This window comes from Caenorhabditis remanei, chromosome II (assembly GCF_010183535.1).
Source record: "Caenorhabditis remanei strain PX506 chromosome II, whole genome shotgun sequence".
NCBI classification, from domain to species: Eukaryota; Metazoa; Nematoda; class Chromadorea; order Rhabditida; family Rhabditidae; genus Caenorhabditis; species Caenorhabditis remanei.
Genome location: NC_071329.1, coordinates 2,744,286 through 2,758,984, shown reverse-complemented (window position 1 = coordinate 2,758,984; position 14,699 = coordinate 2,744,286). Strand labels below are relative to the sequence as shown.

Sequence of the window (14,699 nt, the reverse complement as noted above, 5' to 3'; positions counted from 1 at the left end):
CGCTCTAAACCAAAAACTAACCTCCAACAAAAGTGACCTTCCTATCAAACGGACACATAATTTCTCCATTTGCCACTTGCCGTCCAATACAATCCTCACACATTGTATGCCCACAATTGGTCAAAATCCTCGGGGTCAGCTTCTTCACATTTGCATCATACCTATGGAAGCATATCTTGCAGTCCATAGTTTGGAAAATAATAAGAAAGGTAGAAATCGTATAGGGGGAAGGAAAAAAATGTGAAAATGAATGACATTTTAGTGTTAGCAAGGGAATTGAAAGAGAGGGGAGAGAGATCGCAGAGCGATCGCGGAGTTTTAGAGAAAGAGAAAAAGTGGCGATCGAGAAGAGAGAGAAGGGGGGGGGGGTTCTTATCAGTGTCTTTCAAGAAAACAGATAGGGAAATGATAAATTGACCTTTGCGGAGAAACGGCGGGGCGATGTGGAAGGGGAACAAGGAATTCAATTAAATATATTACACATGATGAACAATTACCGTAAAAACTGTAATAGAAGCACCCCTTTATTAGAGGCGCCCCTCTAATAGAGGCGCACCCAAAATAAGTTTGAAATATTTTTCCGGTTTTCAATCATTATTTTACAAAGTTCGTGAAAAAACAAAGAAAAACCACATTTTTCGTTCAAAGTACTGAATATTTTTGGGTTTTCGTGTAATTTTGCCCGAGAAAATCTTGGTTTGGTTGAAAATTGATGACTTGAGGGCTCGAAAAATAGCCAACGGACAGGTTGAAAAATAGAGGCGCACCCTTTATTAGAGGCGCCCCTGTAATGGAGGCGCACTTTCGCAAGGGGGTTGAAAAATAGAAGCGCATGCGCCTATAATACAGTTTTTACGGTATGTTTTGATAAAGATATTGTGATGAATGAAACTGTTGGGAGCTGATCAAATTGCGAATCTGGATGATTCAGCACACGGGGAGGAGAAGGGAGGGGGAGGGATCGTGACCTAGAAAACGAAAATAAATTCGAGATCCTCCAAACAGAAGTTTGCAATCGCGCTCTACCGAACAGTTGGATAATACGTCTCAGAAGGGCCACTTGGTTTCAATTCAAATTTTGCCACCTTCCCCCAAAACAGGCCTCGGGACACATTTTCCCCGCAGGCCTAACAAAACACAGGCCTAACAAACCGTAAGCTCAATCGTCGGATAGTTTGCAGCTGCTTCTTACAACCGCGCTCTACCGAAAACGAAAAAATTGTGTGCAAAGTTGAGAGACTCAGTTGTGCGCATTTAAGTGTCTGCCTGTGTGTTCCCGCTAGATTGGCCTATTATTGAAGGTGCATATATATGACGTGGCAATCCGTAGGTCTCGCAACGATATTCCCTTTTCCCTCCTGCTCCTAGCCGTACACACACCACACACTCTAAATCAATATTCAATTTTCTTTCAGAATGACTATCCCATTCCTCAAATTACCGTATCTGATCCAACTGGAAGTGTTCAAACAACTCCGATACCAAGAAATATTCCTGCTGAGTTTATGCTCGAAAAATTTTAATTTAAGAATCCAACGACTCCAATTATCACCCCAAATAGTGTCATATGTACTGGGCACTAATGAATATCAAGTATTTGTGAGAAATAATGATATGATACCTCATTTATTGGTACATATGAAAAATGTCTCGGAGCATATTGATGTGGATCGGCATGTTTTGAGAAATTTGGGAGGGAAGTCGCTGAAATGCAGGTAAAATTTTGTGTTTCGCCAGATTTACCCAAAAAAAATTAACTTTCAGACATGACATCTCTACAAGAACATCCTACTCTTTGGATTATTTTGATTCCGATGGCGCACTTGAATCCTTACAAAATCATGTCAACATATTGTTCCGCAACAAACCAAGAGTCCAACTTGACACTCATTTCTTTCACAACTCTGTCATCAATGACGTCAGAGATGCTATCATCCAGTACGAAATGTTAGGTAGACGAGAACTAGACGCTTTCATGACCGCTCATCCAAATCTACAAAATCTGAAAATCTTGTCGACACTTCTTATGTGGGACATTCCCCCTGAAATATTAAATATCGAGGGGCTGTCAGTGGATCAACCCAATATAACAGTCCCGATGATTATAGAACGATTCAATGGGAAATATTTGATTTTAAACAATGCTCAACTTGAAAGATTAACCTTGATGACACTTGTTATGGGATGGAGAAAAAAGATGACACACCATAATCTGCGTGCAGTGATTGTGAAAACTTATGATCCTATACGCGATATTCGAGGACTCTTGAGATCACTCGGCGTCAGACGTTTTGATGGATTGAGAAGGCCGAGAACATTTCGATTCGATTCAAAGTGAGTCGCTTTTCTTAAAGTATTAGCATAGCACAGTTCTTACAACTGCGCTCCACCGAAATGCCGTTGAAAAATGTCTCTCTCAATTACGCACTCAAGGCTTCGGTAGAGCGCGGTTGTTAAATGCGTACCGTGCTAATAAAGCTGTTATGTACATATTTTCAGACTGATCACACTCGAGTCTAACCTATCCGAAGAAATCGATTGCTCCAACTATTACGATATACAACAGGATGATGGGGGAAAATGGGCATCGATCAGGCTCACGACTAACAAAGTTCGATTTTTTGTTTGGGACTAGAGAATATTCAAAAGTATATTTTTGTTGTTTTGTGTACAATTATATATATTTTCAAAGTTTGATCAAACCTAATAAATTTTGAGTTTTTCACCCAATTTTTATGCATTTTTTCCATCTGCAGACATCCGGACGCGCATATACACAGACAGACAGACAGACTGTGGGTTTCCGCAGCTTGATAACTCGGGTTTTTGGGTTTTTTGAGTTTGACTTATTGAATGGCCTAGATTTCGATGGGTGGCCTAGGTTGTTTAGAAATCGAATTTTGGCGGAGCGCAGTTGTATAAAACCTAACTAATATTCCGTCTCAGATTGTCCAATAGAGCGCAATTATAAACTGTCTTGGTTGCATCCTCACGTATGCACCTGTTTCTTCTTGTATTGAGGATTTAGAGAAGTAAGAGAAGAGGATTATCAATTTCATATATGAATAAGAATTTCATTTGTATAAAATAAAAAACAAGTACATGTATTAAACATTTGTGAATTAATTAAAAAGTAAGATTCAGATAAGAAATTTTTTAAAAAAAGGTGAAGAATCACTGAGAAGTCTGTTTCATTGGAAGAACCTCAAACTTCACAACCCATTGATTTAATCCCTGGTGCTCCTCAATTGACTGTATTCCGTGCCTTCAGTGGAGCATCCAACAACGGAGCCAATGATCTCTGCAGAAAATGAATATACGCGTCTCGATCAATCTCCTTAATCTTCAACCGCAATCCCACGGGAAGTCTCATTATCCCATTCAAGCAAGGAATAGTAGTAAGCAACTTGATATGGACTGGGTGACGCCGATTTCCAAACAAGCGAGTGCTAAGGTACTTCGCGGATTCATGAAGCTTCTTAGTGTATTGAACTCGCTCGATATGTTTCTGACGTTGCGAAGATACAGTTAATTGGATGAAGCTCTCGAATGGAACTGGTGCACCATCCCGTCTGGAGTAGAACGGTTGGAGTTTTGCCATAATATTCTTGATTTTTCCGCATAGCTTGTCATGAGCCATTTTTCGTGCTCTCTCGAATACCGGAGGGCGCTCGGTGGTGGCCTGTACAGTCCCCTCTAGAAATTCTTGAAACAGTTCTCGAAGCTCGAAGTCATCATGATCCATATCATCCTCAAGAACCTCTGAAATTGGTCCAAAGCTCTCCACAAATTCAATTTTTCTTTTCGTTTTCTTCAACCTTTTTTCTAGATCTCGCTGTTGATATGGTTCACCAGTTGGTAACCATTCCCGCAAATCCACATCTCCAGGAGTCAACATATTCCTTCCAGAATGATCTACAAACCCATGCTGATCTAGATCAGTCTGTAGCCCACCATAATTGTTGATTTCCTGGACTTTTGGAGGTGTCATGCCAGGTGGGTACTTTTTATAGATTCCAACTTGATATTCGGTATTGTTGATTTTGAATTCGTAATTGCGAGCCGAAAACGTTTGAATCCAAAGTGGAACTACTTTCTCGGTAGGGCGGATCGAGGGGATTCTGGAGAATAGGCGGAATCTAAAAATGTTTTTTTTTTGGGAAAGTTATTGGCTTCTAAATCTTACCTTGTATTCGCATCGATTTGTCCGAGAACACTTTTTAAACTCTCATAGGATAACGGAGGAGGGCGATTCATTGTTGTAGTGGAAGAGGTAGAAGAAGGAAGACGTGAGAGGGGTGAGAGGATGGCTCTGTCTGTGAATAAATAAGAATGAAGGACTGGCCTAGATGTGGGGGGACGTAGAGGAGGCGGGGAAAAGAGGCAGGTGCATAGCCCTGGGAAACCACTAAATAGGAGACAGATGGCAGGGGAAAGAGATAAGACTCCTCCCATTTATTGAGTTGCGTAACGGAACAGGAGTGACGTAAATTTTTTGACTGTGAGTGTGCAAAAAGCATCTTCAATTGCCTTCAATTGGATTTGACGGAGTGCAGTTGCCGGTTTTTGTAAATATTAGCGTTTTGATAACTCAAATAGTAACCTCCTTCAAAACTTATGAGCCGAACTAATAACACGACAAGAGTGTCCAACAGAGCACAATTACAGACACTCTTTTCCATCCTCACCACATTTGAATCCTCACCGTCCCAAAAAGCTAGGCCTACCCTTGCAAACATAGGCCACCTGTTTTTTTTTTCGTTTTTTTTTCGTTGCGCAACTCAATAAAGGAGAGGAGTCGTCTTTTTTCTGCCACCTGACACCTAATTTGTGGTTTCCCAGAGCTATGCACCTGTCCCCTTCTCCTCCTCTACGTCTCCTCCCCATATCTAGCCAGTCCTCCTTTCTCCCCCATTTCCCTCTTCACCTATTTCCCGTCCTTTTACCACTATTACGCCTCCTTTCTCATATTTACATTGACAGAGCCCCCTCCAACACCCCTTCTCACGTCTTCCTTCTTCTATCACTACTACTACTACAATGAACCGTTCTCCCCCGTTATCCTATGAAAGTTTGAAAAGTGTGCTTGGACAAATAGATGCGAATACAAGGTAAGATTTAGAAGCCAATAACTTTCTCCCAAAATAAAACATTTACAGATTCCGCCTATTCTCCAGAATACCCTCGATCCGCCCTACCGACAAGGTAGTTCCACTTCGGATTCAATCGTTTTCGGCTCAAAATAACACATTCAAAATCAACGATACGAAATATGAGGTGGAAATCTATAAGAAGCACCCAGATGTCAACAATTCTGGTTGCGCACTCACTGATCTAGATCAACATGGATTTAAAGATGATTCTGGAAAGAATGTGTTGGCTCCTGGAGATGTGGATTTGCGCGACGAATCGGTAACAGCTGGTGAGCCAAGGTTCTTTCAGCAAGATGAAAGGATTCCGGATCTAGAAAAAGACTTGGAGGAATTGAGGAGAAAAATTCAATTTGTGGAGAGCTTTGGACCAATTCCAAAGGCTCTTGAGAGGAACAAGGATTACAAACCGTTCGAGCATCAAAAACTGCTTAAAGTATTTATGAAAGGAACTGGAAATATCACCACCGAGCGCCGTCAGGAATTCGAGGGAGCACGAAGAATGGCTCACCGCAAGCTAAGCGCGGATATCAAGAATCTGTTGGCAAAACTCCAACCGTTCTACTCCCGACGGGATGGTGTACCCCTTCCATACGAGATGTTCATCCAATTAACTGTATCTTCGCGGCGTCAGGAACACATCGAGCGAGTTCGATACAGTAAGAAGCTTCATGAGTCCGTAAAATACCTTAGCACTCGTTTGTTCGGAAATCGGAGTCACCCTGTCCATATTCAGTTGCTTAAACTTTGCTGGAATAGGATAATGAGGCTCCCCGTGGGATTGCGGTTGAAGATTGAGGAGATCCAGCAGGTAACAAAGATCCATATCCTCCAGAAATCATTGGTTCCGTTGTTGGATGCTCCATTCAAGCGGCTGAATGCAATCATCAATAACGATGCAGATTTCGAATGTTCAATTCTGAAGGAAGCACGACATCTTCAGGTTTTCGAAAACCTCCCATACCAAATTCGACCACCAGTTGTCTTGAATCTTCAAAACTTGAATTTCTACAAAATATCTCGAATTGAGGACAGCTGGTCTGTTGACGACTTCTTGGTAGTCATCAAAAATTGGGTTGAATCTGGAAAAAGAGTTGGTAGCTGCTACAGTTTCGGCACTAGCGAGCATGTCAAAAACACTATTTTGGGAAAGATCACTGAGGAATATAAGGATGCGGAGACTGGTGATGCGTAAGTTTATGATTTAGGAGGTATCAATCAAAAAAAATTTGTTTTTCAGATTCATCTCGATTCCGACAAGATTCAATACTCAAGTGAAGGTGTCAATTGAGGAGGGTCAGGGATTAAATCAATGGGTTGTGAAGTTTGAGGTTCTTCCGATCGAACGGGCGTCTCAGTGATTCTATCAATGTGTTTTCTTTTTTTATTCTGAATTTGTTATTAATTTTGATACCTATAATATCTATAATGCATGCGCTTGTTTTTTAATTTTATATATGAAATTTCTTTTTAACCTAAAATATGAAATGGATAATCCTTCCTATTTCTTCTTCTCATGATTAGTCCACCAGCAGCTGAATACAATACAAAGAAGTTCATTTCCCTGTCTGTCGGTGTTTCCGAAGTGAGCTGCCTAGGCTTCCAATGGGTGGCCTAGGTTTATAGATCGAGCGCAATTACAGACTGTCACATTTTCATCCTCTCCTGTGCACCTGTTTCATCTTTTATTGATGGTTTAGAAAGGTAAAGGAAGAGGATTACCAATTTTTCATTTGAGGTAAAACAAAATAAAATTGCGAATGTAAAATTTACAACAAGCACGTGCATTATAGATGAAAGCATCAATTAGAAATTCAGATTCAGACAAAACATTTTGAAAAAGGTGAAAAATCACTGAGTTGCTCTTTCGATCGAAAGAACCTCAAACTTCACAACCCATCGATTCAATCCCTGGTGCTCCTCAATTGACACCTTCACTTGATTATTGAATCTTGACGGAATTGAGATGAATCTGAAAAACAAACTTTTTTGATTGATGCCTCTTAAATCACTAACTTACGCATCACCAGTTTCCGCATCCTTATATTCCTCAGTGATAGTTCCCAAAATAGTGTTTTTGACAAGCTCGCTAGTGCCGAAACTGTAGCAGCTACCGACTTTCTTTCCAGATTCAACCCAATTCTTGATGACTAGCAGGAAGTCTTCTACAGACCAGTTGTTCTCAATTCGAGATATCTTGTGGAAATTTAAGTTTTGAAGATTCAAGAGAACTGGTGGCCGGATTTGGTATGGCTGGTATTCGAAAACCTCGAGATACCGTGCCTCCTTGAGAATTGAACATTCGAAATCTTCATCGTTATTGACAATTGTATTCAGCCGCATCAGTGGAGCATCCAACAACGGACCCAATGATCTCTGCAGAAGATGAATATTCATACCTCGTTCAATCTCCTCAATTTTCAACCGCAATCCAACGGGAAGTCTCATTATCCTATTCCAGCAAAGATTAAGCAACTTGATATGGACTGGGTGCCGTCGATTTCCAAACAATCGAATGCTAAGGTACTTTGCAGCTTCATGAAGCTTCTTAGTGTATCGAATTTGCTCGATATGCTTCTGACGCGGTGAAGTTACAGTTAATTGGAGAAAGGTCTCATATGGAACTGGTACGCCATCCCGTCGGGAGTAGAAAGGTTGGAGTTTTGCCATCAGATTCTTGATTTCCCTGCTTAGCTGGTCATGAGTCATTTTTCGTGCTTCCTCGAATTCCGCAAAGTGCTCGGTGGTGGCTTGTCCAATGCCGTTCATAAATCCTTCTATCAGATTTCGAAACATGAACACATTGTAACTTGTGGTCTTCCTAAGAACCTCTGGAATTGGTCCAAAGCTTTCCACAAATTCAATTTTTCTCCTCAATTTCTCCAAGTTATTCTCTAGATCCGGAATCCTTTCATCCTGCTGTTGATATGGCTCACCAAGTAGTACCAGCAACCTTCCATCCCGCAAATCCACATCTCCAGGAGTCAACACATTCTTTCCAGAATCATCTACAAATCCATGCTGATCTAAATCACTGCCTAGTCCACCAGCATTGTTGACTTCCTGGACTCTTGAAGGTGTCATACCAGGTGGGTACTTCTTATAGATTCCCACTTCATATTCGGTATCGTTGATTTTGAATTTGTTGTTGTCGGCCGAAAACTTTTGGATCCGCAGTGGAACTACCTTGTCTGTAGGGCGAATCGAGGGGATTCTGGAGAATAGGCGGAATCTAAAAATGTTTTTTTGGGGGGAAAGTTATTGGCTTCTAACTCTTACCTTGTATTTGCATCTATTTGTCCGAGAACACTTTTTAAACTCTCATAAGATAACGGGGGAGAACGGTTCATTGCTGTAGTAGTCAAGGTAGAAGAAGGAAGACGTGAGAGGGGGTGTGAGGAGGTTCTGTCTGTGAATAAATATGAATGAAAGACTGGCCTAGATGTGGGGGGACGTAGAGGAGGCGGGGGAAGGAGGCCCTGGGCAACCACTAATTAGGAATCAGATGGCGGGAAGGAGATAAGACTCCTCCCCTTGTTTTTTTTTGGCTGTGCGCCTACGTCTCCTCATCCTCTACGTCCACATCTTGGCCAGTCCTTCATTCTTATTTATTCACAGACAGAGCCTTCCTCACACCCCCTCTCCCGTCTTCCTTCTTCTACCTCTACCACTACAACAATGAACCGTTCTCCCCCGTTATCCTATGAAAGTTTGAAAAGTGTGCTTGGACAAATAGATGCGAATACAAGGTAAGATTTAGAAGCCAATAACTTTCTCCCAAAATAAAACATTTACAGATTCCGCCTATTCTCCAGAATACCCTCGATCCGCCCTACCGAGAAAGTAGTTCCACTTCGGATTCAAACGTTTTCGGCTCACAACAACACATTCCAAATCTACGATACGAAATATGAGGTGGCAATCTACAAGAAGTACCCACATGGCATGACACCTCCAAGAGTCCAGGAAGTCAACAATGCTGGTGGGGCACTCAGTGATCTAGATCAGTATGGATTTGAAGATGATTCTGGAAAGAATGTGTTGACTCCTGGAGATGTGGATTTGCGGGACGTAAGGTTGGTAACAAATGGTGAGCCGGGGTTTCATCAGCAAGATGAAAGGATTCCGGATCTAGAGAAAAAGTTGAAGGAATCAAGGAGAAAAATTGAATTTGTGAAAGGCTTTGGACCAATAAGATTGGTTCTTGAGATGAACCCGGATCACAATGGGTTCCCGCTTCGAGAACTGGTTGAAAGATTTCTAGACGAGACTGTAAATGCTACCACCGAGCGCTCTCCTTACTTCGAGAAAGCACGAAAAATGGCTTACGACGAGCTAAACAGGGAAATCAAGAATTATATTGCCAAGCTACAACCGTTCTATTCCCGACGGGATGGTCTACCAGTTCCATATGAGAGCTTTATCCAACTAACTGTATCTTCGTGGCGTCAGGAACACATCGAGCGAGTTCGATACAGTAAGAAGCTTCATGAAACCGCCAAGTACCTTACCACTCGCCTGTTCGGAAATCGTCGGCACCCAGTCCATATCAAGTTGCTTAATCCTTGCTGGAATGGAATAATGAGACTCCCTGTGGGATTGCGGTTCAAGATTGAGGAGATTGCGCAGGGAATGAATATTCATCTTCTGCAGAAATCATTGGCTCCGTTGTTGGATGCTCCATTGATGCGGCTGAATACAATTGTCAATAACGATGAAGATTTCGAATGTTCAATTCTGAAGGAGGCACGGTATCTCGAGGTTATCGAGAGCGTCCCATACGATATTCGCCCACCAGTTGTTTTGAATCTTCAAAATTTGAACTTCCACAAGATAACTCGTATTGAAAACAACTGGTCTGTAGAAGACTTCCTGTTAGTCATCAAGAATTGGGTTGAATCTGGAAAGAAAGTTGGTAGCTGCTACAGTTTCGGCACTAGCGAGCATGTCAAAAACACTATTTTGGGAAAGATCGCGGAGTCATATAAGGATGCGGAGGCTGGTGATGCGTGAGTTTGTGATTCAAGTGGCACCAATCGAAAAAGTTTTTTTCAGATTCATCTCGATTCCGACAAGATTCAATAATCAAGTGAAAGTGTCAATTGGGGAGGGCAATATCTTAAATCGATGGGTTGTGAAGTTTGAGGTTCTTCCGATCGAACGGGCGTCGCAGTGATTCTTCACCTTTAAAAAATATTTTATCTGAATAAAAATTTGAATATCTGTAATCGCATTTCAAATCGTATTCCAAAATAAGTCCGGATTTCTGTGTACGTACTGACTTAGTTGCACAGTTTGGTTGATTTGCAAATGTGCTCCACAGAAACCCTTTCGAATGTTTTTTAGTTTTGGAAGAGCGCGGCTGTCATAAGTGTTCTGTGGGGCAGGGTCTCAAAATTAACGGCGGAGCATTGAATTTGAATTACATTTGGTCACGCTTAGACAATATAAACTCAACACAATCCAGAATTTTGTTCATCCAGACAGACAGACACCCCGGACGTCCGAACGTCCGGATCGAAGATCAAGTAATTTTGGTGCTTGAGGTTTTGCACTTCCGGACATTCGGACACACCGACAGACAGGAAAATGAGGGAACAGAAGCCTAATCTCCTCCTCCATTGGCCATGCACCTATTTCTTTCTCTCGTCTAGAGAAGTAAAGAAAAAAATTATCCAATCTTACACAAATTTTTTTAAAGCACAAGTACTGTTTCATTTATTTTGTTTATTTATTTTGAACAACAATTTGAAATGAGATTAAAGATATTAAAATTAATAACAAATTCAGATTCGGATAACACATTTTGAAAAAGGTGAAGAATCACTGAGAAGTCTGTTCGATCGGAAGAACCTCAAACTTCACATCCCAACGATTTAGTACCTTGCCCTTTTCAATTGACACCTTCACTTGATTATTGAATCTTGTCGGAATCGAGATAAATCTGAAAAAACAACATTTCCGATTGATGCATCATAAACCACGAACTCACGCATTCCCAGTCTCCGTGTCCTTATACACCTCCCTGATTTTTCCCAAAATATTGTTTTTGACAAGCTCGCTAGTGCCGAAAATGTAGCAGCTACCAACTTTTTTTCCAGATTCAACCCAATTCTTGATGACTAGCAGGAAGTCTTCCACAGACCAGCTGTTTTCAATACGAGATATTTTATAGAAATTCAAGTTTTGAAGATTCAAGACAACTGGTGGTCGAATTTGGTAAGGGAGGTTTTCGAAAACCCGAAGATGTCGTGCTTCCTTCAGAATTGGAGATTCAAAATCATCATCGTTATTGATGATTGCATTCAGCCGCTTGAATGGAGCATCCAACAACGAAATCAATGATTTCTGCAGGATATGGATATTCGTTACCTGCTGAATCTCCTCAATCTTCAGCTGCAATCCCACGGGAAGCCTCATTATCCCATTCCAACAAGGAAAAGTAGTAAGCAACTGAATATGGACAGGGTGACTCCGATTTCCAAACAAGCGAGTGCTAAGGTACTTTGCGGATTCATGAAGCTTCTAACTGTATTGAACTCGCTCGATATGTTCCTGACGCCGCGAAGATACAGTTAATTGGATGAAGCTCTCATATGGAACTGGTACACCATCCCGTCTGGAGTAGAACGGTTGAAGTTTTGCCATAATATTCTTGATTTTTCCGCTTAGCTTGTCATGAGCCATTTTTCGTGTTCCCTCGAATTCCTTAGGGCGCTTGGTGGTGGGCTTTAAAGTCCCGTCTCGAATTTCTTGAACCAGTCTTCGAAGCTCGAAGTCATCATGATCCATATCATCCTCAAGAACCTCTGGTATTGGTCCAAAGCTCTCCACAAATTCAATTTTTCTTCTCGTTTTCTCCAACTTTTTTTCTAGATCTTGCTGTTGATATGGCCCACCAAATAGTACCAGCAACCCTAAGTCCCGCAAATCCACATCTCCAGGAGTCAACACATTCCTTCCAGAATCATCTACAAATCCATGCTGATCTAAATCATCGATTAGTCCACCAGCATTGTTGACTTCCTGGACTTTTGGAGGTGTCATACCAGGTGGGTACTTCTTATAGATTCCCACTTCATATTCGGTATTGTTGATTTTGAATTTGTAGTTGTGAGCCGAAAACGTTTGAATCCGAAGTGGAACTACCTTGTCGGTAATGCGGATCGAAGGGATTCTAGAGAACAGGCGGAATCTGAAAATATTTTATTAAGGGAAAGTTACTGGCTTCTAAATCTTACCTTGTATTCGCATCCATTTGTCCGAGAACACTTTTTAAACTCTCATAGGATAGAGGGGGAAAGCGGTTCATTGTTGCAGTAATAGTGGTAGAAGAAGGAAGACAACAGAAGGGGTGTTGGAGGGGGCTCTGTGAGTGTATAAATGAGAAAGGAATACTGGAGGGATAGTAGTGATATAAGAACGTGAAATAGGTGAAGAGGGACGTGAGAGGAGGTGTAAGAGCGAAGGGGGACTCTGTTAGTGGATGAATGAGTAGGACTGACCTAGATGGTGGGGAACGTAGAGGAGGAGAAGGAGGAGGAGACAGGTGTATAGCCCTGGGAAACCACTAATTTGGAGTCAGATGGTAAGAAAGAGATAGGACTCCTCCCCTTGTTTTTTTAGGCTATGTGCACCTACGTCTCCTCCTTTTCTAGGTCCCCCCCCCACATCTAGGTCAATCCTACTCATTCATACACTAACAGAGGATTCTTCCCTCTTACACCTCCTCTCACGTTTTCCATCTTCTACCTCTGCTACTACAACAATGAACCGCTCTCCCCCTCTATCTTATGAGAGTTTGAAAAGTGTTCTCGGACAAATGGATGCAAATACAAGGTAAGATTTAGAAGCCAATAACTTTCCCCAAATTATATCATTTTTAGATTCCGCCTATTCTCCAGAATACCCTCGATCCGCTCTACCGACAAAGTAGTTCCACTTCGGATTCAAACGTTTTCGGCTCACAACAACAAATTCAAAATCAACGATACGAAATATGAGGTGGCAATCTACAAGAAGTACCCACATGGCATGACACCTCCAAGAGTTCAGGAAATTAATAATTCTGGTGGGACACTCAGTGATCTAGATCGATACGGATTTGAAGATGATTCTGGAAAAAATGTGTTGACTCCTGGAGATGTAGATTTGCGGGATGGAAGGTTAACTGTAACAGCTGGTGAGCCGGGGTATCATCAGCAAAATGGAAGGATTCCGGATCTGGAAAAAAACTTGGAGGAATCGAGGAGAAAAATTGAATTTGTGAAAAGCTTTGGACCGATAAGATTGGTTCTTGAGATGAACCCGGATCACAATGGGTTTCAGCTTCGAAAACTGGTTGAAAGATTTCTAGACGGGACTGTAAAGGCCACCACCGAGCGCTCTCCTTACTTTGAGAAAGCACGAAAAATGGCTTATGACGAGCTAAACAGGGAAATCAATACTTATATTGCCAAGCTACAACCGTTCTATTCCCGACGGGATGGTCTACCAGTTCCATATGAGACCTTTCTCCAACTAACTGTATCTTCGTGGCGTCAGGAATACATCGAGCGAGTTCGATACAGTAAGAAACTTCATGAATCCGTAAAGTACCTTACCACTCGCCTGTTCGGAAGTCGTCGGCACCCTGTCCATATCAAGTTGCTCAATCCTTGCTGGAATGAGATAATGAGGCTCCCTATGGGATTGAGGCTGAAGATTGAGGAGATTGCGCAGGGGATGAATATTCATCTTCTGCAGAAACCATTGGCTCTGTTGTTGGATGCCCCATTGAAGCGGCTGAATACAATTATCAATAACGATGCTGATTTCGAATGTTCAATTCTCCAGGAGGCTCGGTATCTCGAGGTTTTAGAAAGCTATCCATACCACATCCGGCCACCAGTTGTCTTGAATCTTCAAAATTTGAACTTCCACAAGATATCTCGAATTGAGAACAACTGGTCTGTAGAAGACTTCCTGCTGGTCATCAAGAATTGGGTTGAATCTGGAAAGACAGTTGGTAGCTGCTACAGTTTCGGCACTAGCGAGCATGTCAAAAACACTATTTTAGGAAAGATAACTGAGGAATATAAGGATGCGGAGGCTGGGGATGCGTGAGTTTGTGATTCAAAAGGCATCAATCAAAAAAGATTATTTCAGATTCATCTCGATTCCGACAAGATCCAATAATCAAGTGAAGGTGTCAATTGAGGAGGGCAACATATTAAACCGATGGGTTGTGAAGTTTGAGGTTCTTATAATCGAGCGGGCGCCGCATTGATTCTTCAACTTTTAAAAAATTTCTTCTCTGAATAAAAATTTTAATATCTGTAATCGCATTTCAAATCGTATTCCAAAATAAGTAAACAAGTCAGAAAGTTAGACGTGACAACGGTGTCACGCTAGCTTCTGGTAAACAGACAATAAGCGGAAAGACGAGAAAATCAATAAACACAATTGTCTAGATAGTTACGAATTTATTCTAGTAACAATCAATCGATTATCTTCTCGATAATCGATTACAAAAGAGCGAGAAAGTAATAATGAGTCTAACAGCTACCC

General features: G+C 41.6%; 8 protein-coding genes across 8 annotated transcripts; 4 read left to right on the top strand and 4 right to left on the bottom strand.

Annotated features, from left to right (window-relative positions):
- Positions 1-1,416: 1,416 nt before the first annotated feature.
- GCK72_004150 (uncharacterized protein) lies at positions 1,417-2,635 on the top strand (the record flags this gene model as incomplete). Its single annotated transcript, XM_053724497.1, has 3 exons — positions 1,417-1,715; positions 1,765-2,334; positions 2,500-2,635. The coding sequence occupies 3 exons, from the start codon at positions 1,417-1,419 to the stop codon at positions 2,633-2,635; spliced, it is 1,005 nt and encodes a 334-aa protein (XP_053588691.1).
- A 609-nt stretch (positions 2,636-3,244) lies between these two features.
- GCK72_004149 (uncharacterized protein) lies at positions 3,245-4,257 on the bottom strand (the record flags this gene model as incomplete). Its single annotated transcript, XM_053724496.1, has 2 exons — positions 3,245-4,139; positions 4,187-4,257. 2 exons carry the CDS (start codon positions 4,255-4,257, stop codon positions 3,245-3,247), a joined length of 966 nt encoding a protein of 321 aa, XP_053588690.1.
- A 783-nt stretch (positions 4,258-5,040) lies between these two features.
- GCK72_004148 (uncharacterized protein) lies at positions 5,041-6,511 on the top strand (the record flags this gene model as incomplete). The annotated part of the gene is made up of 3 exons (XM_003101702.2): positions 5,041-5,111; positions 5,160-6,341; positions 6,391-6,511. The coding sequence occupies 3 exons, from the start codon at positions 5,041-5,043 to the stop codon at positions 6,509-6,511; spliced, it is 1,374 nt and encodes a 457-aa protein (XP_003101750.2).
- A 490-nt stretch (positions 6,512-7,001) lies between these two features.
- On the bottom strand, positions 7,002-8,500 carry GCK72_004147 (uncharacterized protein; the record flags this gene model as incomplete). Its single annotated transcript, XM_003101751.2, has 3 exons — positions 7,002-7,122; positions 7,171-8,382; positions 8,430-8,500. 3 exons carry the CDS (start codon positions 8,498-8,500, stop codon positions 7,002-7,004), a joined length of 1,404 nt encoding a protein of 467 aa, XP_003101799.2.
- Positions 8,501-8,828: 328 nt separating this feature from the next.
- Positions 8,829-10,326, top strand: GCK72_004146 (uncharacterized protein; the record flags this gene model as incomplete). The annotated part of the gene is made up of 3 exons (XM_003101740.2): positions 8,829-8,899; positions 8,948-10,159; positions 10,206-10,326. 3 exons carry the CDS (start codon positions 8,829-8,831, stop codon positions 10,324-10,326), a joined length of 1,404 nt encoding a protein of 467 aa, XP_003101788.2.
- A 647-nt stretch (positions 10,327-10,973) lies between these two features.
- Positions 10,974-11,570, bottom strand: GCK72_004145 (uncharacterized protein; the record flags this gene model as incomplete). Its single annotated transcript, XM_053724495.1, has 2 exons — positions 10,974-11,094; positions 11,143-11,570. The coding sequence occupies 2 exons, from the start codon at positions 11,568-11,570 to the stop codon at positions 10,974-10,976; spliced, it is 549 nt and encodes a 182-aa protein (XP_053588689.1).
- A 105-nt stretch (positions 11,571-11,675) lies between these two features.
- Positions 11,676-12,462, bottom strand: GCK72_004144 (uncharacterized protein; the record flags this gene model as incomplete). Its single annotated transcript, XM_003101753.2, has 2 exons — positions 11,676-12,345; positions 12,392-12,462. 2 exons carry the CDS (start codon positions 12,460-12,462, stop codon positions 11,676-11,678), a joined length of 741 nt encoding a protein of 246 aa, XP_003101801.2.
- A 456-nt stretch (positions 12,463-12,918) lies between these two features.
- On the top strand, positions 12,919-14,418 carry GCK72_004143 (uncharacterized protein; the record flags this gene model as incomplete). The annotated part of the gene is made up of 3 exons (XM_053724494.1): positions 12,919-12,989; positions 13,037-14,251; positions 14,298-14,418. 3 exons carry the CDS (start codon positions 12,919-12,921, stop codon positions 14,416-14,418), a joined length of 1,407 nt encoding a protein of 468 aa, XP_053588688.1.
- Between the last annotated feature and the right edge of the window lie 281 nt (positions 14,419-14,699).